Source organism: Neoarius graeffei, chromosome 28, assembly GCF_027579695.1.
Source record: "Neoarius graeffei isolate fNeoGra1 chromosome 28, fNeoGra1.pri, whole genome shotgun sequence".
Lineage (NCBI taxonomy): Eukaryota > Metazoa > Chordata > Actinopteri > Siluriformes > Ariidae > Neoarius > Neoarius graeffei.
The window spans coordinates 23,808,428-23,833,983 of record NC_083596.1 but is presented as its reverse complement, the minus strand read 5'-3'; the positions used below and the strand labels follow the sequence as shown (position 1 = coordinate 23,833,983).

Here is a 25,556-nt window from a genome sequence, read left to right as displayed (position 1 = left end):
AGTCAGGAGGAATCTAATATATCGTTATGGTTACCTCCATTATCGCTCACGATATATATAAAATTATATCTGTAAGGATTTGTTATCTTAAAGTTTATAAACGTTTTAAGCCATCATTGAATTTGAAAACATTCATATGTATATAATGTGGGAAAGTTGGCAGACATTTCAGAATTTTTTTAAATGTCCCATTCTCATCCTTGTTGGACTGTGGGGGAAACCGGAGGAAACCCACACAGGCACAGGGAGAACATGCAAACTCCACACAGAAAGGCCCCTGCCGGCTGCTGGACTCGAACCTTGTTGCTGTGAGGCGACAGTGCGAACCACGACACCACCCAGACTCGGCCAAGATTCGGATTCTGATGTTTCACAACCACATGTAGTTCATAACATATCCGCTAGGGGGTCATGCGGTATTCAGCTTCAGCCTTCATCGTGTTGAATCCGCTGAACAGAATTTTTTTGTCCTTTAAAAAGCTCCGCAATGACAACAAATAATCTGCCATGACTTTTTTTCTGCGTGCATTTACGATTTATGTATTTGTTACTGGTTATGTACTGCATCAAGGCGCTTACTTTCCGTTTTTGAGTTTGTGTCGAATCAAGAGATATGATTGCTTGGAGAGCTTTACCAGCCTGTCAAACGCACACGTTCATCATGGCGGCGCCCATGGGGAGCAGTGACACCTCAGCCCAGAGCGGTTCAGCTCAGCCTGCAACAGCATCCGGAGCCCAAAATGTTCATCTACAGTACAGTGTTCTTTTGGATCATCTTATCGGTGACAAGAGACAAATTAAAGACCTGAATCCGAGCGTTATGGGCGGTTTACCGAATCCACACAAAACGGACGAGCAGAAGATGATTGAGCGCGGAATGGAGAGCTGTGCTTTTAAAGCAACGCTGGCGTGTGTCGGAGGTAAACAAGATAAACACAACACCCAAAAGCATAGCAGTGAGTCGCTGTTTGGAATGAAAGCCACATACGAGTCGTGCATTTGATCTGAGTGCTGAGTTTTATAACTTGAATGGAGCTGAATAATGACAGTCTTTCATACACACTGAAATAAAACTACTTAAATCTTAGTTAGAAGTCTTTAATAAGCTCATTGTTGCAATCTCTTCAGCATGCTTACCAACTTTTCAGAATTCTCATGGGGGAGAAAAGTGCATGAACGACCTTTTCAATCGGACGAGGCTATGATGCGCGGTTGAAACGATAAAAACAGTGGATCCCAATTAACTGCAAACCATTTCAGATTTATACAATTAAAGAGTTTTTGAATTGCTGATATTGTTCTATCAGTTACTCTAGGTTATGGGATTCATGTATCAGGCATGAGAGAGCTCAGAGTGAACCATCTGAAATAATACTCTTGTCTTGAATTTTAATCTAATAACAATGAAAGGGAAGTCTTAAATCAGATTTTGAGCTGAAAAATCTCATGCCTGAATATTGTATACATACACAGAAAATAACACAAGCGATGCTTTAGAAGAATGTTTATCATTTCTTAAAATAGTCACAGTGAATGAAAGTATTATTGAATTGCATCAAATGCGTTTTCCTTCTGCAAGCTCGTGTAAAAATACAGAGAACTATAATATCTCATCTCATCTCATTATCTCTAGCCGCTTTATCCTTCTACAGGGTCGCAGGCAAGCTGGAGCCTATCCCAGCTGACTACGGGCGAAAGGCGGGGTACACCCTGGACAAGTCGCCAGGTCATCATAGGGCTGACACACAGACAACCATTCAGACTCACATTCACACCTACGGTCAATTTAGAGTCACCAGTTAACCTAACCTGCATGTCTTTGGACTGTGGGGGAAACCGGAGCACCCGGAGGAAACCCACGCGGACACGGGGAGAACATGCGAGCTCCACACAGAAAGGCCCTTGCCGGCCCCGGGGCTCGAACCCAGGACCTTCTTGCTGTGAGGCGACAGCGCTAACCACTACACCACCATGCCGCACTATAATATCATATAGAAATTAAATTTTAATAAGATTTGACCAAAATAATAACTCAATTAAATAAATACTGGACTGTCTTAGTACTACTAAAATGCATCTCTCTCACTAAACACTTTCCAACAGAATTTTTAAAAAGCACTAGAAATCCTATCGGAATGCATCAAAGGAATTTGCTCATTTGCAAACTTTGACTGAAAGTTTTCAAACAAAATTTAAAAATGGCACTATAAATACGACCATACTATCAAAATATACTCCACAAAGAAATTCACTCGAATGCAAAATTCTAGTTCTACCAAAATACACTCACTAGTAATCTTTCACTTAAAACCTCAAAACTCTGTCAAAATCAATCACTTTCCAGATAATTCACTTGTAAACGTTCACTTAAAACTTTCAAACATAAATTCAAAATAGCACTAAGACACGACCACACTATTCAAATACACTCATCAAACAAATTCTCTGTCATGCAAAATTTCACTCAACACTTTAGAAGTTGTACAGTTTGTTTCTGAAATGGTATGGAAGACTAGTTTAATTTCACACTCAAATGTCCATTTTCAAGTCAAGTCAACTTTATTGTCAAATATGCTATACATGCTCGACATACAGCACAGATGAAATTTCAGTCCTCTCTGACCCACGGTGCAAACAGGCAATGCAATAAATAAAAATAGAATAATTGAAAAACAAACAATATAAACACTCTAGATAAGAACTAGACGTAGACTAAACACTCATATATATATATATATATATATATATATATATATATATATATATATATATATACACGCAAATTGGTGCAAATAAACAAGCAGTCAAGGGCACTTGAGGTATAGCAGGTAAACATGAAATAAGCAGTAGAAACAAACTATTATATTCTGATTTAAGGTATCTTTACCTTAAAATGTGTAACTGGCTGGTCGAACATTTGCTTATCCATGGAAATTCATTCTCTCATGCAACCTGGTATTTGCATTCATGTTTTTGCCGTTTGGTATTGGGTTTAGTGGCCATGATGAATGACTGCTTGCAAAAAATGTCGGACAGCCTGGGTGAATCCTACATTACGGAAGTGACTCGTTCTGTTCGTTGGTTGGTTAAAAAAAATCAGTTGACGTCAGCAGTGTTTCTCATACAATTCTGATTGCACATAATCGGGAGTATTTTTAACTTGGTGGTAGGGATTTCCCAAAACCGGGAGATTTATCCAATTTTTAACAAATATGATCGGGAGGTGGGAGACGGAGGCTAAAACCGGGAGCCTCCCGCCGAAATCGGGAGGGTTGGCAAGTATGCTGCAGAGGAAAGTACCAAACCCATACTCAAAAGTCCCTATAAGTCGCTACATGACGTGAATATCTAATTTACATATTCATTTAATTGTAATGATTATTCATGATGTTTCAAAACGTCAAAAAAGAGCTGATTTTCTTAAAACATACTGTAATAGATAAGAAAAATAATTAGCATTATTATAGAAGTATTTGATCATGTAACGACAAACTAGTCACATACAATTAGCCAATTGTTTTTCCCTTCCTCTTCCCCATATCTTATTTTTTTTATATATATATTTGTATATGTAAATACCTAATTTAATTTAATTTATCTAGAAGTTTTTCTCTATTTCTATTCTCTGTTTATCCTGTAATGATGCTACTGGAATTTTAATTTCCCTGAGAGAACCCGCCCAAAGAGATCAATAAAGTTCTATCTAATCTAATCTAAATGTATTTACAAATTACTTAAATTTCTGTCCAGATCCCAGACAAAAGTAAGGATTAGTAGTGAGTCAAGGAACAGACGTGAAGGAAAAGTGTAAGGATGCTATAACTCAATTTTTTTTCCCCTATAATTGTAAAGCTACCTTGGGTTTTGAGAAAGGTGCTATATAAATTGAAATAATAATTATTATTATTATTACTACTTGTAAACATCACAAGAAGTTGTTCACATTGGGACTGATAGTGATTGGGAAATAGAGCAGGACCAATACGATTTTTAAGATGGATACTGATTTTAATATTTCTCATCTCATTATCTGTAGCCGCTTTATCCTGTTCTACAGGGTCGTAGGCAAGCTGGAGCCTATCCCAGCTGACTACGGGCGAAAGGCGGGGTACACCCTGGACAAGTCGCCAGGTCATCACAGGGCTGACACATAGACACAGACAACCATTCACACTCACATTCACACCTACGGTCAATTTAGAGTCACCAGTTAACCTAACCTGCATGTCTTTGGACTGTGGGGGAAACCGGAGCACCCGGAGGAAACCCACGCGGACATGGGGAGAACATGCAAACTCTGCACAGAAAGGCCCTCGCCGGCCACGGGGCTCAAATCCGGACCTTCTTGCTGTGAGGCGACAGCGCTAACCACTACACCACTGTGCCGCCCCCAAATTAAACTTAATTTGTTATATCTTTTCAACACTGATTATAATAACACACATATTTAACTATTCAAAATGTGTATTGGTCAACCTCAGGCTACGTTACAAGGTTTGGAAGTCAAAGATGGCTGCATTTTTTTCAGTCCTGTTACCAAAACTCTGAAAGTAACAGGACTGAGTTTTTAGCCTAAGATTAGCTAATACCATACATGGAATTAAGCCACATGGCATCATCGCTAATAGCATGACCACACTTAGCACATTCTAGTGATTTACCAAAAATCTGTATTTTTAAAATAAACAAATATCATCTAAGAAATAATTTAAGTAACAGGACAGTATGTTGACATTGACCTTATCAGTCAAAGTTAAAAAATCATCAAATATACAGAAAAGTAAATGAGAGAACTAACTTTTGGTCTTCCCATGGCCTTCAGAAGACACAACTGATGTAACTTCCTGTTGAGCATGTGATTTATGGAATGTTCCAAATTTGTCAGATGAGGTAATATTTTTGGGTAACAGGACTGAGTGAAAACCCAGGGACACGATTAAAATGTGTATTTTAACTAAGATATTGTGGATTTCTTATGAAAAAAATATTTAAACCATGGATAGGATATGGAGTCACACAACAGTGCAAAAGAAATACTGTTTCTGAAGGATTTTAATCATAATATTTCATAGTTAAGTATAAAGTTAGAGTGCGGGGACAGGTAATACATGGTATTTTTTCAGTGTTTTAGGTAGTTTTTATTAATCCTTATAACTATATATCTTAAATTTGAAATCAGATCAATGTTCAGGACATTCTGTGTAATAAGGAAATATATTTTAAAGTACATTTTTATGTGCATTTATACATATAATTTTCTAGGGACGGAAATGGCACCAATTCGGTGGAATGGCTCATAACCTAAATGTTAGGGGAGATCTGTGTTTACGTGTAGTTATTTAAGAGTCCTCACCAAAATAACATGACAATGCAGTTTAAAAACTAGAAGGGCACTCGGTAGAGTACATCCCCTCTGCCAATCCACATATTCAGACAGAGTTGTGTCAGAATGTAATTAATGAGGAGGTGAAAACTGCTTTCTCCAACAACAAAGTTGGTGGAGGTAATAAACTTGTTTTATTGGCATGAATAGTACTTTAAACAAAAGAACCATAAATATTAGTTTTGATAAATGAGTCAAATGTATAAAAATGCTCCAAAAAACCCCCCAGATCCATTACTTGTTGCCAAGAGGGGAGTTGCAGTGTGCCCTCTGGTGGCCAAGCTACGCAATGACAACACTCATAACATGGTTGAAGAATCCATTTTCCACCTCGCTGTTTCTTTTTAAAGTGCTGATGACACGTTTTTGACATCTTTGGCGATGTTTTATAACATAAAAAGTAATTCCCGATGATCCATATATTAATTCACGAAGGCGCCTATTTTACAAGTTATGATAAAAAACGCGGCTATTTGTGCAAATTTGACGGGGCTGCAGCACCCAGGAGACGAAGGAGGAGGAGGAGCTATATGATGTCAGCGAAAGAACCTTCCTCCTAACTTACCAGTTTGTTGTTGATGCGACAGGTGTTCAGTTTGTCATTATTAGTATTATTATTATACATTATTATATTTATTATGCCTTCGCGTTGTGTTGCCGGCTTTTGCTCCAAAACCTACAAGGATGGGGTAAGTTTATTCAAGTTTCCCAGAGATCCCGAGCTGCATGCGAAGTGGGTGAAGCAAGTCAGGCGCACTCGTGACAAGTGGGAGCCCTCACCAACATCCGTCCTGTGCTCTGAACACTTCGATTTGGATTGTTTTGACACCCTTCCCAGTTTAAAAGAATCTCTTGGGTGTTCAGTTCATCACAAACGTGTGTTACTACCATCAGCAGTGCCTACACAGTGTTACCAGATTGGGAGGAATCCCGCCCAGTTGGGCGGTTTCAAGTGCATTTTGATGGGTTTTGAACATATTTTGGGCTGGAAAACGTCAGCAGTATCTGTTGCCAGATACTGCTGAAGTTTTCCAGCCCAAAATATGTTCAAAACCCACCAAAATGCACTTGAAACCGCCCAACTGGGCGGGATTCCTCCCAATCTGGCAACACTGCCAGTATTCCGGAGGGGGTCTACTAGTAGCTATGCCGGATCCAAAGACAGTCCTCCTGTCAGAACATGTGTTGTGAAACGACATAAGATAAAGGTACGTAGAGCTATAGATTCTACATGATAATCATAAATGTAATCATAAAGTCGGCGTGATATCAGTCATGTATTTGCTTGTGAAAGCTTGCGGCTTTCATGTAACTGCCGCCTAGCAACGAGAGGCAAAGGGTAAAGAGGGTAGGCTATCATAGATTCTATTCGGAAGAGATCAACACAATTCTAGACTCCCAGAAGAGGAACAGCTAGCACTAGAGAGTTCACCGGCGTTTTCATGCGCCATTTCCATTGAGTAGAACCAGAGTAGAACAGCCAGTGAACCGCAGCGTGTTCTTCCGCTGACGTCACAACATGGCCGCGAGCCACAGACCCAGTTTTCTTGCGCTGTGCAATTAAAAGTTGGATATTTTGCGTAACAACAGCTTCTTTTCACGTAATTATAACAGAAATCTAACATGTTTGCCATGTTGTATAGTTTATTTAAGAAATTGCATAGAGTCATGTTCGTGTCATCAGCCCTTTAAATTGTTGTTTATTGGCTGTTACAAATGCCACTATGGATTTATCTGAAATTGGCTCATATCAACTTGTTGATTTAGGCTTTATTCAGAACAGTGGTGTTAAGTGGCTGGGTTTACATGGAGCCTAATATTTTAATTGGTTTAAAAACCCAAACCAAATAAAAATGCTTCACATAAACACCTCAGTCAGATGAAGAAGACTCAAACTGATTGAATCAATTTCAGTGGGGCGTTATTTTTGTGCCTCGTTCCTGAGTGTGCAGTGGGGCTTTAGCTTTGAGCTGCTCATACTGCTGAATACAGATGAGCTAAAGCGCTTCAGAAACGCTTTCAGTCATTCACTTGGTTTTTGATCAATCACATGAGGTTTCTTTTACCCACAGTAAATTATTTACTGTGGGTAAAAGAAATTACCTACGTGACCACAGCACTCCAATGGAGCCGAGGAGGTCTATTTCTCAATGTCAAGGATGTAACCTTGGTAGGGTGGGACCTTCCATGTCGGGTTCTTCAGAGGTTATTTACACAGTAAATGTCTGTGTTATTAGTGTGCTTGCAAAAGCACACTATTATTGTTCTTAAGTTTTATTTTTATTATTATTCGTTTTCACCCGTTTTTTGGATCCACTACTCCTAGGGCTTTCAAGATAGAGACACCCTTCTAACGCTGAAACGTAGGGCCCGATCTGGAATGGTGTGCTTGTTAAAATGGTTGCACTACCCCTTGTCGTTTGTTCGGTATTCCCATTTTTCGGCAAAATTCCGTGCCATTGAAATGAATGGGTAGAACTTTGGAGTGATGACGTCATAAGGAGCTCCCCCACTCTAGACGTTAGAGCGGGAGCAGCAGAAAAAAAATTAAAACTGCGATTTTACAGCCAAAATCCATGTTTTAAACCCTGTAAAACCTCTGAATTAAATTGAAAAACATATAAAAGGGTGGAGAGGAGATTTCACTGCGCTTCGCGCAGTGAAATCTCCCTTCAGAATGATGTGAAAGAATGTGACGGGCTGAGCCATGACGCTGACATAGCGCGCAGGCAGCCATTTGCCGGCATTTTTAAATCACTGCTGTCCTGTCCTGTCGCTGTTCTCATTGCCACCACCGTATGTACTGTTTAAAGGTGCCCTTCCACCAAAAATGTTTAATGCTGGCTCTTTTTGAAATACCATAGTTCACTCCGAGTTGCATATGCATGCTGCATGTGAAAATGTAATTCTACTCCCATTCCCTGTATTAGCTTATGAAAGAAAATAGTCGGAAAAACGAGCGAATCTGAAAAAGCCCTACGAACTTGCGTCACTTCGAAAATTAGTATTCATGGCCTCGCCCACCTTGGCTTACGACCGCCCACGGGAAGGAAGTTTGGATTTAAGCGCGAGGAGAGATAGCTACTGACGAGATGGGCTCTGCTAACGAAGAGGACCTGACAGCAAGTTGAAAACATGGCTGAACAAGTTCGTGCCTGTGTTATTTGTGGCAGTAACACATCAACGTTGCATTTCTTGCCCAAGATAGAAGAGGTGAAGAAGAAATGGTTGGAATTAATCTTTGGAACACCACCAGCGAAGTATAATGCAGCGTTAGTACTGTGTTCTGATCATTTCAACCACAGTGACTTTTGAAACTTCGGTGCCTTCAGTAGTGGTTTTGCTTCGAGGTTGTTTTTAATCCCTGGATCTGTACCGTCAAGACGATCGACCACCAGCTCACAAGCTGTAAGTAAAACATGAACTTTTTGTTCGAAGGCTTTTGTTACAAAATAGCATGTTCATATTCTCCACGTTAGCATGCATGACCTGGTCACAAGCTAGGCAGGGATGAGAGTTTTCCGCTTTTCGGCGGATTTCTGCTTTTTCTGAGTAAAAAATGACCTTTTTATATTATGCCAAATCCGTTGAGAATTTTTTAAAATTAATTTCGGGGGGTTGGGGTATGTTCCTTCATGCTGTTCAAACTTTATTAACTCCAACGATGTTTACACATTATTTGTAAGTCGCCATCTTTAGTCTCGTTTAAATCTCGTTGAATGTGATGTAAAATTCGTGTTATCTACATTGTTATTGGTCAAAACATCGATGTTGAGACCGTAATAGCCAATCAAAACAGTTTTTACAAAGACACCCACATCCGCTTGTTCTGACCCACTGGAGGTAGCATCACAGTGCTGTTAGCCAATCAGAGGTAACACGTTTACTGATTGCTGTTAGCCAATCAGAGGTAACACGTTTACATGTCATGAATATTAATGAGTAAGAGCTGAAATCCTGTCGTTCTCCCGCCACCCACTCCTCCACCAAACTAGAACAGCCTGAAACAGGAGAACCACAGCATTTTTTTCACCAAAACCGGCTCACAGGGCATTCATTCATACTAGAGACCACCGCACAATTAATGAAAAAACAATGCAATGAGACCTTTAAGATCTCTTTCATATTGTCATTAATCACCATTTGCCATAAATTAATTACGCAGGGCCAAACTTAGTGTTTAGATTGCAGGGAAAGGCCTACTGGCACTTCTAGATGGCTATTGTTTGTGCATCTGACTCATTCAAAATATTCGCTTGAAACATTGTCATTTTCATTCTTCATCTGTATAATCTTTGTCTAGTATCAAAAAGTAAAATAATTCACAATGGCTGTTAAAAACTTCATTTATTGGTTAAAACTTTTGTTATTACAACTCCGGTAGCAATTCACTCACCAGGCATTCAAAACGTTCTTCCATGTCTCGTTTGGGGAAACAGATGGACTGTTCCACTGGGGGGGAATAGAGGGGTTTCCCCGGTTCTTTGTGGGGCAGCCCATTGTGATGGGGGTGTTTTAGGGGTAATGACTTAAAAGCCATTTGGAGGATTCAATAAGGTATTTTTGTGCATGTCAGTTATTGTATGTATTTTTGTGTTATGTTTTCTTATTTGATTTATTATTTGGTAATAATTTATGTTGTTTATTTTTGACAGTGGGGCTATCCAGTGGGTGGGGCTACAGTTAGCAATGCTCTATATTAGGCCCAAGAGCCTCAGTAGGTGAGGGTTGGCGGTGAAGTGAACGTGTCTTGTCAAGTGAAGTTGCTCTTGATAGTAGTTCAGGGTCTGAGGACTTAGCCTGGCTATTTATGCTTGTTTATTTTTGTTTTGTACGGTTTTTGTAGATTTTTTTCATGCATGCTTGTCACTGTAAATATTTGCACATTGGTAAAAAAAAAAAAGAGAAAAAAATAAACGAAGCCTTTTCGTTGAAAACTATTTGGTCTCCTCCGTCTTCTCTGCTGCTGGGGCTATCCTGCCACAAAGAGACTTTGAGCCAGAGAAGGAGTGAGAGCTGTTGACCAAAGCCATTTAAAACAAGGATTTCAGAGCGCGGAAACACATTCTCATATCTTAACCCTTTACTGTTGCTGGCAACATTTGAGCAAGCACACTCCAGCAGTTTCTGCAGAGGAAATGCAATCTAGTTTTCTGTATATTATTCCTAAAGTGAAACACGGGGTATAGAGATCTTGCATGTGACGTCACAGCCGATCCAGATTGTAACAGACGCCATCTTGTCAGTCAAACGCCATTTCCGCCTTCTACTTCTGGTTCTGCTTCTGCGTTTACCTTTTCTTCTGGAAAACCCTACTATATACAATTCTACTACAACGGCTGTGGCTACAAGCTCTCCCTACCTGTGCACGTTTTTTGTTTTTTGTGTGTATTTTTGCATGTTGTTCGTCTGTACCGGACTTTAATATCCACTACAACCGTATGGACTTACTGTACATTGGTTTCCAGCAGAAAATGATGGTTTGTAGCGATTTCCATCGCATGCACAACATTCCGGACGAGATAGCGGGGTCTCCGTGGATTGTTATCGGGTCTGGCAGGCGAAGGAGGCGGCGCTGGGAGCGGAAGCAAAAGCGAGGCTGCAGGCAGAGCCGGCCTGTTGACTAAGCTCAGAAAACAGCCACTCAAACCTCCACTGCCAAGCCTCTACCTCTCCAACGCCAGATCCATGGTAAACAAGACGGACGATTTGGAATTACAGCTGGAATTACCTTATTCTATTCTATTCTATAATCGGCTGGTCAGTGCTATACTAGATACTACTGATATATCTAGTATCAGTACTAGTAATACTTAAGTGACTTACCCGTCCAATGAGGATTGTTATTTTCTTGTTTACAAGATGCCACATCTGAGGGGGGCTGACAAATCCTGAATTTCTGTAAAGATAACTGTCCAGAGATTTATAAGCACGCAGTGCTTCACCACTGAACAGCGAGGGAAAGTTAATGAGGTAATTATACACGTCTGGGTATTCCACCGCTGGCAGTTCAATATCCACTGACACGGTCGTGAAAACTACGTCCGGTAATCGATAAGGGTCACTAATCTGTAGGTCGTTTATTTTAGACATGTATCTAGTTATCTGCTCATTAGAAAAATGAGCCGTGTAGTCCGTCAGTTGAAATTTATCCGTTTTGTACACGAGTGCAGCAGTATTCAGCGGTGTTTTTTACCGACAAGATGGCGGCTGTGTACTTTCCGGTCACGTGACTGCAAGATCTCTATAGACCTCCTCAGACTCAAGATCATGTGATCTGAAATGGGTAAACACAAATCCAAAATGGCAGTCGCTAATAGCTCTAGTAGTGTGGCCAGTGATACAATTTGGACAAAAGAACTTGATAAAATGACAAGTGTCCACAATTACTATCACAAATAATCTTTCAAAGTGTGGTAAATGAAAATTTCAATGTTACAGTGCACACAAGTACCAAACAATGCAAATTCGTTTGTAAATTTAATAATTTCTTACCTCCTGAAGTGGGGCGGCACGGTGGTGTAGTGCTTAGCGCTGTCGCCTCACAGCAAGAAGGTCCTGGGTTCGAGTCCTGGGGCCGGCGAGGGCCTTTCTGTGTGGAGTTTGCATGTTCTCCCCGTGTCCGCGTGGGTTTCCTCCGGGTGCTCCGGTTTCCCCCACAGTCCAAAGACATGCAGGTTAGGTTAACTGGTGACTCTAAATTGACCGTAGGTGTGAATGGTTGTCTGTCTATGTGTCAGCCCTGTGATGACCTGGCGACTTGTCCAGGGTGTACCCCGCCTTTCGCCCGTAGTCAGCTGGGATAGGCTCCAGCTTGCCTGCGACCCTGTAGAAGGATAAAGCGGCTAGAGATAATGAGATGAGATGAGACCTCCTGAAGTCTTGAAAAGAATGAAACGACAGTAGTCTATCAGTTGAATTGCTATTGCAGCCATAAGCTGTGCAATAATGTACCATTTTGAGCTGTATCTCAGACTTTGTACAGTAGTTCATGAATACAAATAATCCATACAAACACATGAGACGTGTAAGTGTTTGTTTACCCATTTCAAACCACGTGACCACAATGGAGCCGAAGAGGTCCATTTCTCAATGTCGAGGATGTTACCTTGGTAGGGTGGGACCTTCTATGTCGGGTTCTTCAAAGGCTAGGCAAGACTCCTTCATAGCTTTCAGAGAAGACATAATGGAACAGTCTAATAAGTGTGTAGGTGTGTGTCGTCATCTTGTATTGAGTTATTGGCAGCTTGCAATCTTCATACATTACCATCATTTGCAGGACTGAGGTGTAAATACTTATGGGAATATGAAAGAAAGAAAGAAAACAACTTAAAATGTATTTGCAAAACCAGTCATTCTTATAAATATGAAAACCTCTTTAGTCGTGAATTGTGTTCCAGGTGCTAATCCCATTTAATGTCAACCCACATTTTGTCACTTTAGCTAAAGCATCTGTTTTTTGTTTTTTTTTCTGCATATGCCCGGCATTCCAAATGTGCACTTCCCTACACAATAAATTAAAATGTATTTGCAAAACCAGATTGATGTTTTCCTATTAATCTTTCATCATTTAGGCTTGAGTGCATTCTATACAATTGTGATGGTGTGCATCATTGAAAAGGCACCACCTTGTACGTACTCGTAGGCTTGTGGGTGATTTTTGAACCTTGAGAATCCACACATGCATCTGTGAAAAATTCTCTGAAAGAAGGACACGGCCCTTGGTAGAATTCAAAGGATCCTAGACATCAGGACAGTCTTTCAGTGGGATTCGATGATGTGGCTTCCTTGAAGTGCAGCCTTTAAAGGATGCGTCTTGACATCGAGAAACGTCGCCGGAGCTTGCATTCCGTGTAAAATCCAGTAAATTGTGGTGTATTCCATGTGATGGCGCCTCCTAGAGGAGATGCACACCTTACGTGCAAGTATAAATACTTGACCATGTGTCTATCTACGAATCCTTAAGCCGGCTATGTGGGATTGTGCGTATGTCAGAAATACTATTCTGATTGTGGGCGTGAGATATATAAAACGCACATCTGTCCGATCGCTTTCATGTAAACAGTACTTTCGGAATGAATTCATTCTGAATGTGAAAAACATGCGCTTGTAAACATGATCAGTCATTGGGAATGTAGACTCGTAAAAAAGTGCAACTCAGTCAAGTTTTCTTGACTGAACCTAACTCTCTCAACTCATAACCAGCAGCTGTGATGAGAGCTGTATAGAGTGCAGGACAGTTGTTGTTGTTGGCTGTCCTTCGCTAGCGATGATGACCGCTTCATTAGGATGTGCAGAAACGCAGATGGGCCGTGAGGCTTGCACCAGAGTCGAACAGGCATGAACAGCCTAGTTGAGCTGCCATGGAATGTCTGGCTTTGTGAGCTTATGTATACTCCCTTTGACACTTGTCTTCAATTGTGAACACTGAGCTTTTAACTATGCTTCGCCATGTTGCTCTATCCGAGGCAGCCCTTTCCCATGTCTGATTGATGACTCCAGCATTCTTCATGTTCCTCTTCAAGACGTTCTTGTACCTCAGTTTCTGTCCTCCTTGTCTGCTCTTTCCTCAGCTCAGTTCTCCATAGAAAATGGCTTTGGGTAGTCGTGTGTCAGGCATCAGCCTAATGCGTCCAGCCCAACGTAGTTGGGAGACTGTGATTAGGGCTTCCACACTTACTGTATAGAGAGCGTGCACGTGAGTTCACGAGGTCACGTGATATTTGTTTATCTGCCATCTTGGACGGCATGGCCGCGCATAGAACTTAGACGAACCCGTTCTAATTATCAAGTGTGTGGGAGTAGATCTTTTGAGAATGGTTAGATCTTGTTCAGCATTTGGTTGTACCAATAGACAGGGCCAAAAGGAGGGCCTGTCATTTTATAGATTCCCTGCAGACGAGGATAGACACGCAAAATGGGTGTCCGCTGTGCGAAGAGAAAACTGGTACCCCAGTTCTACCAGCCGAATTTGTAGTGAACACTTCATATCCGGTAGGTGTAATCTTCTAATTCAATACTCCTAGTACATCTGTTAAGTTGATTTTCGGATTGAATGATAACTGCATAGTCGGTGATTTGTGATTTTTTTTTTTTTTTTCAGACAAAAACATACATATTTACAACCCTGTCATTATCTGGAACTGAGTTTAGATTTCGAACATTCTTACAATAAAACGTCCTGCATAGTCTCTTTATGATAAACGTCTTAATGCCACTTACCCGTGAGGTTATCAAGTAGACATTCTTCTTCGGAACCTTCCAGAGGTATAGTTGGGATACCCATCCCGCAACAAAATATTTATAAACTTCCAGGCTCTTGTAAGCTTTGAGGGCTTTGCCAGTGTAACACGATTCACGATTAACAAGAAAATTGTAAACGTCGTGGTAGGCCAGATCGGGTAAATCGCCGGCACCACAGCTCCGAATTTCCCTGAACAAGGATTGCGGCAAGTTGTACGGATCTGCAATCCCCAATCTGGAACACTTTTTTTCCACGTAACGCTGCCTCACGTCACCTTCAAGATGCTGAACAAACTTAGACAAGTTATCGTGCGATGTAGATGGGGTATTTTCCGAATTTTCTTGGGGATTACTCCCTGGATCCATTACGCTCGTGCAAGGTAAACAATCCTGAAGCCGTCTAATATGGCGGAGTAAACACGGACGGGTCACATGACTGCACATCCTCTATTGGCTCGCCTGAGGACTTCTACATCGGGGACCTTGTCCTGCCATCTTATTTTGAGGATTGCAGGGTGGGACAGTCACTAACATCTGCATAGAGTCACTAGATTTATCACTAACCGGTGGCGCTGCTCTGTTGTGACCCGGACTCGTGCTGCTGTTTTTTGTCTTTATTGTTTTGCATGGTGTTGAGTTATTGGCGATTGGTCGCTATTTTATCAGTTACGAGTGATTAGTGTGTATGTTGCGTTCACCATGAAGTTACCTGCACAAGGACTCCCGCTTTTGTGGATAACCATGGCGCTGCTGGGAATATGCCAAACACTTTCACGCAGTGCGGGTGAGTCGCCACTCATCTACGCTAGAGATGTATTGCTGTCCCTTCGCTGCATGGGAGTTGTTCCTCCAGCGGATCTACCCGAGGAGGTCAAAATACAGCCTCTGCACTGGGAATGCAAACAACCACGGAAAAGAGGCAGGAGAGGGGGCATACGACAGTGTCTCTGCCGAAGAGGCAGCAGGCCATCGCTGCCCAGCATTATTCTCTGCAATGTGCGATCCCTGAAAAGTAAGATGAAAGAGCTTCGTACCTTGGCAAAGGGGTGCTTTGAATACCGGGAGTCATGTTTACTGGTGTTCACAGAGACCTGGCTCCACACGGGCATACCTCACTCCCTAATCTAACTGGAGGGCTTCTCTGTTGTTCGTGCCGACAGGGACGAAACTTCGGGGAAGAAAAGGGAAGGCGGCATTGGTGTGTTCATCAATGACTGCTACTGTCGGAATTACTTAGTAGTTCTAAGAAATTGGCTTTTAGAATTAACGATAGAGTGGGATTAAAAGTAGTACAGAAAGAACTTAATCAAATGTTGACAGATGCACGTACAAAACATAAAGATATTATTGAACAGAGTTTTACCTCTAGGAGTTCTAAAAAGTTATGGGACTATGAAAGCTGCCACCAATATGACTACCTGTACCAAGCGTCTCATAACTAGCAATGAGGTAGAAATGGCAAATGACAATGATTTTTTTTTTTTTCTCAGGTTTGATAAGCAAGACTTTTCTCTAGAATGCATTACAAACAAAACTGTTGACCCTTGCTTAAGGCTGGTAGTCGAGCCCCTAAAAATTCAGTCACTATTTAGTCTGGTGTGTAAAAGGAAATCTACAGGCCCTGATGGCATCTCAGCTCTCCAACCTAAAGACTTTTGCAGAAGAGCTTACTCCGGCCTGGTGCCCCATTTTTCAGCGGTCAGTAGATTTACATGTAGTCCCAGCCCTTTGGAAAAAATCTACTATTATTCCCATCCCAAAGAAACCCTGCCCTAAAGAAAATGATGATTATAGACCAGTGGCACTAACTTCAATTGTTATAAAATGTTTTGAAAAATATATGGTGTCTCACTGTTCTAGACCCGCTTCAATTTGCTTACAGGCAAGGGAGAGGCACAGATGATGCTATTGCTGGCATTACTCATTTTGCTCTTAAACATCTAGAGAATCCTGTGGCCCATATCTTATTTATTGATTTTAGTTCTGCTTCTAATTCACTGCAACCCCACATACTGATAAACAAAATGAATCATATGAATATGTCCTTTCATCATTAGATGGTTCCATTCTTTTTTTTTTTAACTGACAGACTTCAGAATGTAAGAATTAACACTCCGTTCTCAGATATCAAGTCTATTAGCACAGGTGTACCTCAAGGTTGTGTCAGCTCACCCGTGCTTTTTACACTGTACATGAATGACTGCTCTCACAGCCATCCTGATAATTTTATCTTTAAATTTTCTGACGACACTGCAATCCTGAGCCTGCTGTACCAGGACACAGAGCCTACAGCATACTTTAAGGAGGTGCAATCTTTTGTCAAGTGGTGTGATGAAAATCACCTCACTATTAACGTTAGGAAAACAGAGGAAATGGTGTTGGATCCTAAGTTAATAGGGGACCATACTCCACTTTGTATCCATGGTGTAGAAATCAGCCACGTGAATTCATACAGGTATCTTGGTATCCACCTTGATAACCTCTTCAGCTGGCAAGTCCATGTTGACCACCTGTGTTCTCGCCTGCAGCAAAGATTGTACTTCTTGCGCAGGCTCAGGGTGTTTGGTGTAAACCAAAAAGTAATGATTTTATTTCATCAGTCTCTCTTGGAAAGCATTCTTGGGTACGGTATGACAGCTTGGTACGGTAACCTCTCAGTCCATTTGAAATCAGAATTGCCCGTCTGGTACAGACAGCAATGAAGGTGATGGGGGCAGCTTTTCAGACCTCCCTGCAGGCCATCTATGAGCAGTCTGTGCTAAGACATGCACAGAGAATTTTGTCTGATGGGTCCCATGTCCTTTGCTCTGAATATGAACTCCTACCATCAGGCAAACGCTATACAGTAGAGTCCCCTACTGCAGGCTTAACCATTTCAAAAATTAATTCTTGCCAACTTCAGTCAGAGTTTTGAATGCGTCAAAGGTGTTGTGCAATAGGGCTAAGGATGGTTCATCATGGTGGTTTTTGGTTGTGTATTTATACTCATGGTTCTGTGTGCGGGCGGCATGGTGGTGTAGTGGTTAGCGCCGTCGCCTCAGCAAGAAGGTCCGAGTTCGAGCCCCGTGGCCGGCGAAGGCCTTTCTGTGTGGAGTTTGCATGTTCTCCCCGTGTCCGCGTGGGTTTCCTCCGGGTGCTCCGGTTTCCCCCACAGTCCAAAGACATGCAGGTTAGGTTAACTGGTGACTCTAAATTGACCGTAGGTGTGAATGTGAGTGTGAATGGTTGTCCGTGTCTATGTGTCAGCCCTGTGATGACCTGGCGACTTGTCCAGGGTGTACCCCGCCTTTCGCCCGTAGTCAGCTGGGATAGGCTCCAGCTTGCCTGCAACCCTGTAGAACAGGATAAAGTGGCTAGAGATGATGAGATGAGGTTCTGTGTGCGTGGGTGCACGTGTTGTATATGTTTTTATGTTTACCTGCAGGTGTGTGTCTGTACATGTCTGTATGTGTATTGATATTTATCAGTGTGTGTCTGTATATGTTGGTATGTGTATTGTTCATCTATTTATACTCTATGTAAGCAGCATTGTAGCAGCAATGAAGCCCAAGACGAATTTCCCTTTGGGGACAATAAAGCGCATCTTATATTATCACTGGTATGGTTTTTGTATTTTTTTAAGTTGCTAAAAGGATGTAAAAAGTGACTAAATCTAGTGGCAAAGTCACTACGTTGGCAGCATTAAATGAGCTACTGAGTTGATGGGAAGCCATGGCCTAATGGTTAGAGAAGCAGCTTTGGGACCCAAAGGTCACTGACTCGATTTCCTGGACCAGCAGGAATAGCTGAAGTGCTCTTGAGCAAGGCATCTAACCCCAGCTGCTCCCAGGTTGCTCTGGATAAGGGCATCTACTAAATCAGGGGTGGGGAACCTTTTTTCCTATCAAGGGCTATTTCGAGTTTTATAACATCCTATGGGGCCAAACTAAATTTTTTAACCCATAACCTCTGCTGAACATTTATTTTAGCTTTCTTTCATGCTATTCAAATAAAAAAGCAACTTTATTGGTGTAACTTTGTTTTATCCCTTTTTAACCCTTTGATGCAAAACATGGGTCAAAAGTGACCCGGCTGAGTTTTTATCTTCTATATCTTTGCAATAAATTAATTCCATCATTCAGTATTCAAGGTATTCCTCAATTAACTTGTTTTTGATCATCATACATCCTTATTTTATTTTTTCCTTTCTTACTTTTTGAATAAAAACCCTTTTTGTATCACTACCCTTCTAATGCACAACACGGGTCAAAAACGACCTGCATTCATTTTCCAGGTTATTTCATGTATGGCTGAGTGTTTCTATGATATACTTTTGAAATAAATTCATTTTGTCATTTACTTTTCCAAATATGCAGTAAATATTTTGTTTAGCACAAATCATTTTTATTTTTCCTTAAGTTATGAACAAGCACAGCTTTTGTAATTCTACAGCAAGTTTACACACATGGGTCAGAAACGACCCGCATGCATTTACTCCAGCGTTTGGTGGGAACTGTGAATTGTGCTCGTGTCAGACATTTCACAGCTCAGCACGGCGCCCTTTGCCCATCTAATACATGGAAGTAATGTTCTTCAATTGTTCTAACATTACCTTAGAAAAAAATTTATTATGTTTAGGTTACCTTGAGAGTGAGTAGATTACTTGTCAGAAAGTTACAAGTAATTACTATTAGCTACCGAGCTGTTGACATATTCTACTTTAGTTAGCTAATTTTATTGTAGTTGGCTTAGCTAACTACATAGTTAATAAATAAATAACTGGCCCCATTCACTGCTAAAGTAATTACTTGAAACAAATTATTATTATGGTATTAAGACATTTAATTTTAAATCACACTTGGATGACCCATGTGTAGTAATATAAAACGTATTTTTGTTCATAAAGTAGGAAACAATTAAATGATTTGTGGTAATTAAAAACAAGATATTTAAAGAATACTTGGAATATTCAATCATAAAATAAATTGATTTCAAAAGATAGAGCAAAGAAAAACTCAGTCAGCATGAAATAACCTGGAAAATGAATGCGGGTCATTTTTGACCCATGTTGTGCATTAGAAGGGGTGTGCATATGTTTTGCATCAAAGGGTTAATCTTCCTATTTTTACATTTTATATGTACTGATGTAAAGCACTTTGAGCATTTTATGTAATGAAGATGCTACAATATGATATTTTACCTATTATTATTATTTATTATTATTATTATAATATCTGGCCGACCTAATGTGAAGGCTGGAACTGCTTCTCTTTGGCGAGGCGTCAGATGGTACAGATGACGATGCTACTCACAGCTGGTTTTCCAGGTTTGGGTCAGTCAGTCTTGAGCGGAACCGATTCTTTGCAAGGGTCAGTTTTGAGAAGAACTGCTCACAGCAGTAGGTTGTCCCAAACAGTGATGCAAACTTCAGTGCATGTCTCCTCAGAGTGGGAAAATCCTCAGGACGCACATACAGTTTGTAGAACTCAAGCAGAGGAAGGTTGCTGTACCTAGCTATGAGCTCATTGTTGCTTTGCAGCTCAAACAAATCCTCACCTTTGGTAGTGCCATGCATGGCTTGCAAAGACAGTATTTCCTCCCGTGTATCAAACTCTGCTGTAATCCCACGCGCAAAAATGGCGAGTTGGGCGGTATTTGTGATGTCTGTTGTCTCGTCGCAGGCTAATGAGAGGAACTGAAAATCCCTCGCGGTATCCTTCGGTGTTTTCTCAAATGTCTTGTACCACGTCAGTAATCTGATCAGAGACGGTTCTTCGAGACAAACTGATACTTTGGAAAAGTTTCACGTTGTCCGGTGCGAGCAGTTCCGCAGCAGTGACAAGGCACTCCTTCACAAACTCCCCTTCTGAATGTGGTTTCAGTTTCTTGGCGATTAGCTCACTTACCACAAAACCAGCCCGTGTAACATTTTCTTGGTTACCTTGAGGTCTTGTGAATGTTGCTTGTTGGGTGCCCAAACTCCGCCGAAGAGCATTCATTTTATCCACACGCACTTGTCCTTTCAGCTCGTCCAGCTTGGCGTGTTTGGTGCTGTAATGATGCTCCAGATTAGCCTTTTTCATCACTGCAAGTGCTTCCCCACAAACTAAGCAAACTGGCTTGCCTTTTACTTCTATGAAAAAATAATCGTTTGTTCATTTTTCCTGAAAAGCGCGACGTTCCACATCTTTTCTCTTCTTCATACTCGCCATGGTGCGTTTTGGTGAAATCGTTAAACAGTCTGTCTATGCCCGCTAAATGATGTGATGTGACCATGCTCTGTTCGTGTGGGGTTCAGGACCCTGACCTTGGCCCGGAAAGACAACCACTCGCCTATTTTATTAATTGCAGTCTCATTTTTTCTGATTTTAATTTGTGTGTGAGTAATTATGAATCATCTTGCGGGCTGGATCAAATGGTCTCACGGCCCGGAGGCCGGACGTTCCCCACCCCTGTGCTAAATGCTTGTAATGTAATGATTCAGGTGTGTTAGTGCTGGGATGTTTAGATGTGTAAAAAGAGTGACTCCAGTATGCAGACTCGGAAACACTGGTCTAATAAATACCTAGAGCTCAGAAGATCTTCAGGATTTTTGTTCTGTAAACGTCATTCGGTTTTATTTTTTTAAACTGTATTTATGTTTTCTGCCAGGTTTTGTGTTAGGAGGTGCTTTTGGAATCTTCACAGCTGGCATCGACACCAATGTTGGGTTCGATCCTAAAGACCCGCTGAAGACCCCCACAGCGAGAGAAGTGCTGAGAGACATGGGACAGAGAGGAATGTCCTACGCCAAAAACTTTGCTATTGTCGGCGCAATGTTCTCATGTACAGAGTGCATTATAGAATCAGTAAGTTTTCCTCTGGACTTCCTTTTCTCATGCACTTTGAGACACGTGTGTAGCTATATTACCACCTTTGTCATGCTTTAGACATTAATCCCATTTTTACTTACCTTCTTGATTAATACATGTAATTGTAATATGTAGAAAAGGATAAAAGTAACTTTCGTGTCACAGCATCGCGGTAAATCAGACTGGAAGAACGGAGTGTACAGCGGCTGTATTACTGGAGGTGCGATAGGATTCAGAGGTAGGATTCACATCATTACCATTTACACACCTTTATACAAACTTGCTGTTATGCCTCATGAGTTTTGACCCTGACTCAAATAATTTTATAATACATAATGTCGCGATAAACGAAACAAGCACACTTTTGAAGAATTTCTGTTTGTACACAAGCCCAGATCACAACGACTGATGGCTTAAGTAGAACGTAGTAATGCCCTGGCGAAAAAAAAATTTACTTACACAAATTGTACTTTTTGTAAATATATAAAAAGTATACCAACATCGCGCTTTCACACTAACACACTTTAAAATAATTATACTATATTACACTTTATAGAAATATACAGTTATGTGCAAAATAATAGCAGTCTAACATTACTAATGTGTTTAATTACTGATTTTGGCAGAAAGGATAATAGAACATGGGGAAAAAATAGGTGTAGCCGAGTAATGGGCAACCAACAGAATCAACAGTCATGACATGCACTCTGCTAATTGGGTGTAATTGATTCATTTAATGAAAGGGGCGTGTTCAAATTAATAGCAGTGTGGAGTTCAATTAGTGAGGTCATTCATTCTGTGAAGAAACAGGTGTCAATTATGGCCCTTGTTTGAAGAAGGAGGGCAGCAAATGTTGTACCTGCTGGTTTTAGCCCTTGCTCAGTGAGTAAAACAGGTCGTTCCAGACATTGTACCGAAGGAGAAAGAACTTTGATCAAGAAGTTGATTGGAGAGGGGAAACATATATAAAGAAGTGCAGAAAATAATTGGCTGCTCAGCTAAAATGATCTCAAATGCTTTAAAATGGCAAACAAAACCCAAAACACGTGGTAGGAAAAGAAATCCTACCATCTGTGTAGATCATAGAATAATAAGAATTGGCAAAGAAGCCTCCAATGATCAGCTCCAGGGAAATCAAAGATCTTCAGTTACCTGTGAGTACTGCAACAATCCGAAGATGCCTATGTGAAGCCAAACTATTTGCAAGAAACCCTTGTAAAGTACCATTGCTGAAAAAAAGACATGTTGAAAAGGTTACAGTTTGCCAAAGAACACATTGACTGGCCTAAAGAGAAGTGACGTAACATTCTATGGACAGATGAGAGCAAGATTGTTCTTATTGGGTCTAAAGGCCACAGATAGTTTGTGAGACGACCCATAAACACTGAATTCAAGCCATAGTACACTGAAGACTGTAAAACATGGAGGTGTAAGCATAATGGTTTGGGGATGTTTCTCATACTTTGGAGTCGGGCCCATTTATCGCATACCAGGCACCATGGACCAGTTTGAATATATCAAAATACCGGAAGTGGTCATGTTGCCTTATGCTGAAGAAGAAATGCCCTTGAAATGGGTGTTTCAGCAAGACATTGACTCCAAACACACCAGCAAGTGGGCAACATCCTGGTTCCAGACCAACAAGGCTGGGGTTATGAAGTGGCCAGCCCAATCTCCAGACCTCAATCCGATTGAGAATTTGTGGAGTGATGTCAAAAATGCTATTTTTGATGCAAAACCCAAGAATGCAGAAGAACTGTGGAATGTAGTCCAGTCAGCTTGGGCTGGAATATCTCTTCGCAGATCTCAGATGTTAGTTGACTCCATGCCAACTAGATCTGAAGCAGTTATCAGGAATAAAGGTTATACAACTAAATATTAGTCCAGTGATTAACAGAAAAGCTAAATCTGTAAACAAATTTCAGTTTATACTGTAAACATTCCAGTTTGTAAACGAAAATGCAGACACTGCTATTTTTTTTTGAACAGCCTATTATTCTTCATTTTCAGTTTAAAATTGATATTTTGTTCATGTTTTAATTTGGAATTGAATGTGCAGCACTCCCAGTGCCTGTGTGTATATGGAAATAAATGCTATTATGAGGATTGAGCTTTTTCTCAGTTGTTTTAAACACACTGCTATTATTTCGCACATAAGTGTCTCATCTCATTATCTCTAGCCGCTTTATCCTTCTACAGGGTCGCAGGCAAGCTGGAGCCTATCCCAGCTGACTACGGGCGAAAGGCGGGGTACACCCTGAACAAGTCGCCAGGTCATCACGGGGCTGACACATAGACACAGACAACCATTCACACTCTCATTCACACCTACGGTCAATTTAGAGTCACCAGTTAACCTAACCTGCATGTCTTTGGACTGTGGGGGAAACCGGAGCACCCGGAGGAAACCCACACGGACACGGGGAGAACATGCAAACTCCACACAGAAAGGCCCTCGCCGGCCCCGGGGCTCGAACCCAGGACCTTCTTGCTGTGAGGCGACAGCGCTAACCACTACACCACCGTGCCGCCCGCACATAAGTGTATTATACTAAAATATACTTTAAGTGAAAGTTGTGTAATTTCTAAAGTGTACTAATTTTTAAGGTACTTATAAAACAAAGTACTAATTAAGCATATATTAGTACATATAAAGTCATATCCTTAAAGTATATTTTGTATACTTTAAGTTGTTCCATTTTAGCACATAAAAGTACACATACACTTCAAGTTGCACTTTTCTACAATTTAATTACAATTAAAATATATTTAGTACAAAATTAGTTGTTCCAAAATAGCATGCCTCAAGTTAACTGATCATAAACACACGAAGTATACTGATGATTAGTGTGGCTTCAAGTACACAAAAGTATGCTAAATTTTAGTACACTTAGCACATTTATTTTTCACCAGGGTGTCCTTTGAAGATCCTCCGTCACATAATCTGACACGGGGAACACATATTTTCTGAAACAGTTTATTGGGATCATCTCATAGTCATTTTAAATGTGTTAAAATTGCACAGTGTAAAACTGGTCATAATCATGGTTCTTTATGCATATCTAACAGATGTAACTGTAATTATTTGTCCTCTAGCTGGCCTGAAAGCTGGGATTCTGGGCTGTGCGGGTTTTGCTGCTTTCTCTGCTGCTATTGAGTATTACCTCAGATGAATGGCTGCTTCAGAACTTCTGGAGTTGGATGGACTGAACAAGAACCAAAAACCCAGAAGAGGCTCTGAAAATGACTTTTTTTTTTCTTTCTTTTAAATTTGGCAGGCTTTACTTGCTTGTCAAATGATTTTGAAATTGTTCTCATGGAGAACTGACTTGTCAGCGGTGGGTTTCCCAAAAGCCTCTTAACGCTAAGTGTCTTAACTAGGAGAGAGAGTGTTCATTGTGTTGCTCATGCTACCATTTAACGATGATCTTTGTGCTATGATGCTTTTGGGAAACACTGCACAGTTCAGTTTGGTGACCCAGATAAGGGTGTAATGTCACTTCTGAGTGTCCTGTGAGGGTCAGTCTCGACATACCAGTGTCAAGTTGGGTTTCGTGCTGAAAGGTGATCTACAAACCAGTGAATACCTTTTCCTGTTTTCCATGCAGTCAGAGGAATTCAAGTAAAAACAACCAAGCTGAGAGGGATCACGGTGATGATTCCTGTCAGTGAATGCATATTGATATGTAGTATGAGTGTCTATGTATATACAATAAACAACTTAAAGAAAATATGAAGCCTCACAGTGGCTTTGGATTGGCTGGATGTTACCAGTGGTTAAGAAGTTTATGAAAAATGTCTGTAGCTTAAACTCAGACTACATTTGAGAGAATTGAGGTCTTTTTGAAGTAAACTTATTCTACAGGAAGCTCATATTAATAATATCAGTTATTATTGGGGTTTACTGTAAGTACTCAAGTGGTTATCCAGGACTTCCTGTTTCATTGGGGTACACATACAAGCTGACTGAGACCAAATTTCTTGATGAATGGTGATCAACATGAAGATTAGAGAATACACAAATGAAACAAGACAAAAGTGGGTTGATTTTCATAAATCGGGCACTGAATGTTTATTAAAAAACAAAAAACTACAGACCC

The 25,556-nt window shown here is 40.8% G+C and overlaps 1 protein-coding gene across 1 annotated transcript; it reads left to right on the top strand.

Annotated features, from left to right (window-relative positions):
* The first annotated feature begins 551 nt into the window (after positions 1-551).
* On the top strand, positions 552-25,187 carry timm22 (translocase of inner mitochondrial membrane 22 homolog (yeast)). The gene is made up of 4 exons (XM_060913368.1): positions 552-920; positions 21,257-21,453; positions 21,622-21,694; positions 24,553-25,187. The coding sequence occupies exons 1-4, from the start codon at positions 614-616 to the stop codon at positions 24,627-24,629; spliced, it is 654 nt and encodes a 217-aa protein (XP_060769351.1). The 5' UTR covers positions 552-613; the 3' UTR covers positions 24,630-25,187.
* The last annotated feature ends 369 nt before the right edge of the window (positions 25,188-25,556 follow it).

Excerpts from the sequence above, each read along its gene's own strand:
- timm22 (XM_060913368.1), top strand. The coding sequence starts at position 614 with ATGATTGCTTGGAGAGCTTTACCAGCCTGTCAAACGCACACGTTCATC. Across the intron at positions 921-21,256 it reads AACGCTGGCGTGTGTCGGAG|GTTTTGTGTTAGGAGGTGCT; the intron begins GTAAACAAGATA and ends GTTTTCTGCCAG. Across the intron at positions 21,454-21,621 it reads CAGAGTGCATTATAGAATCA|CATCGCGGTAAATCAGACTG; the intron begins GTAAGTTTTCCT and ends TTCGTGTCACAG.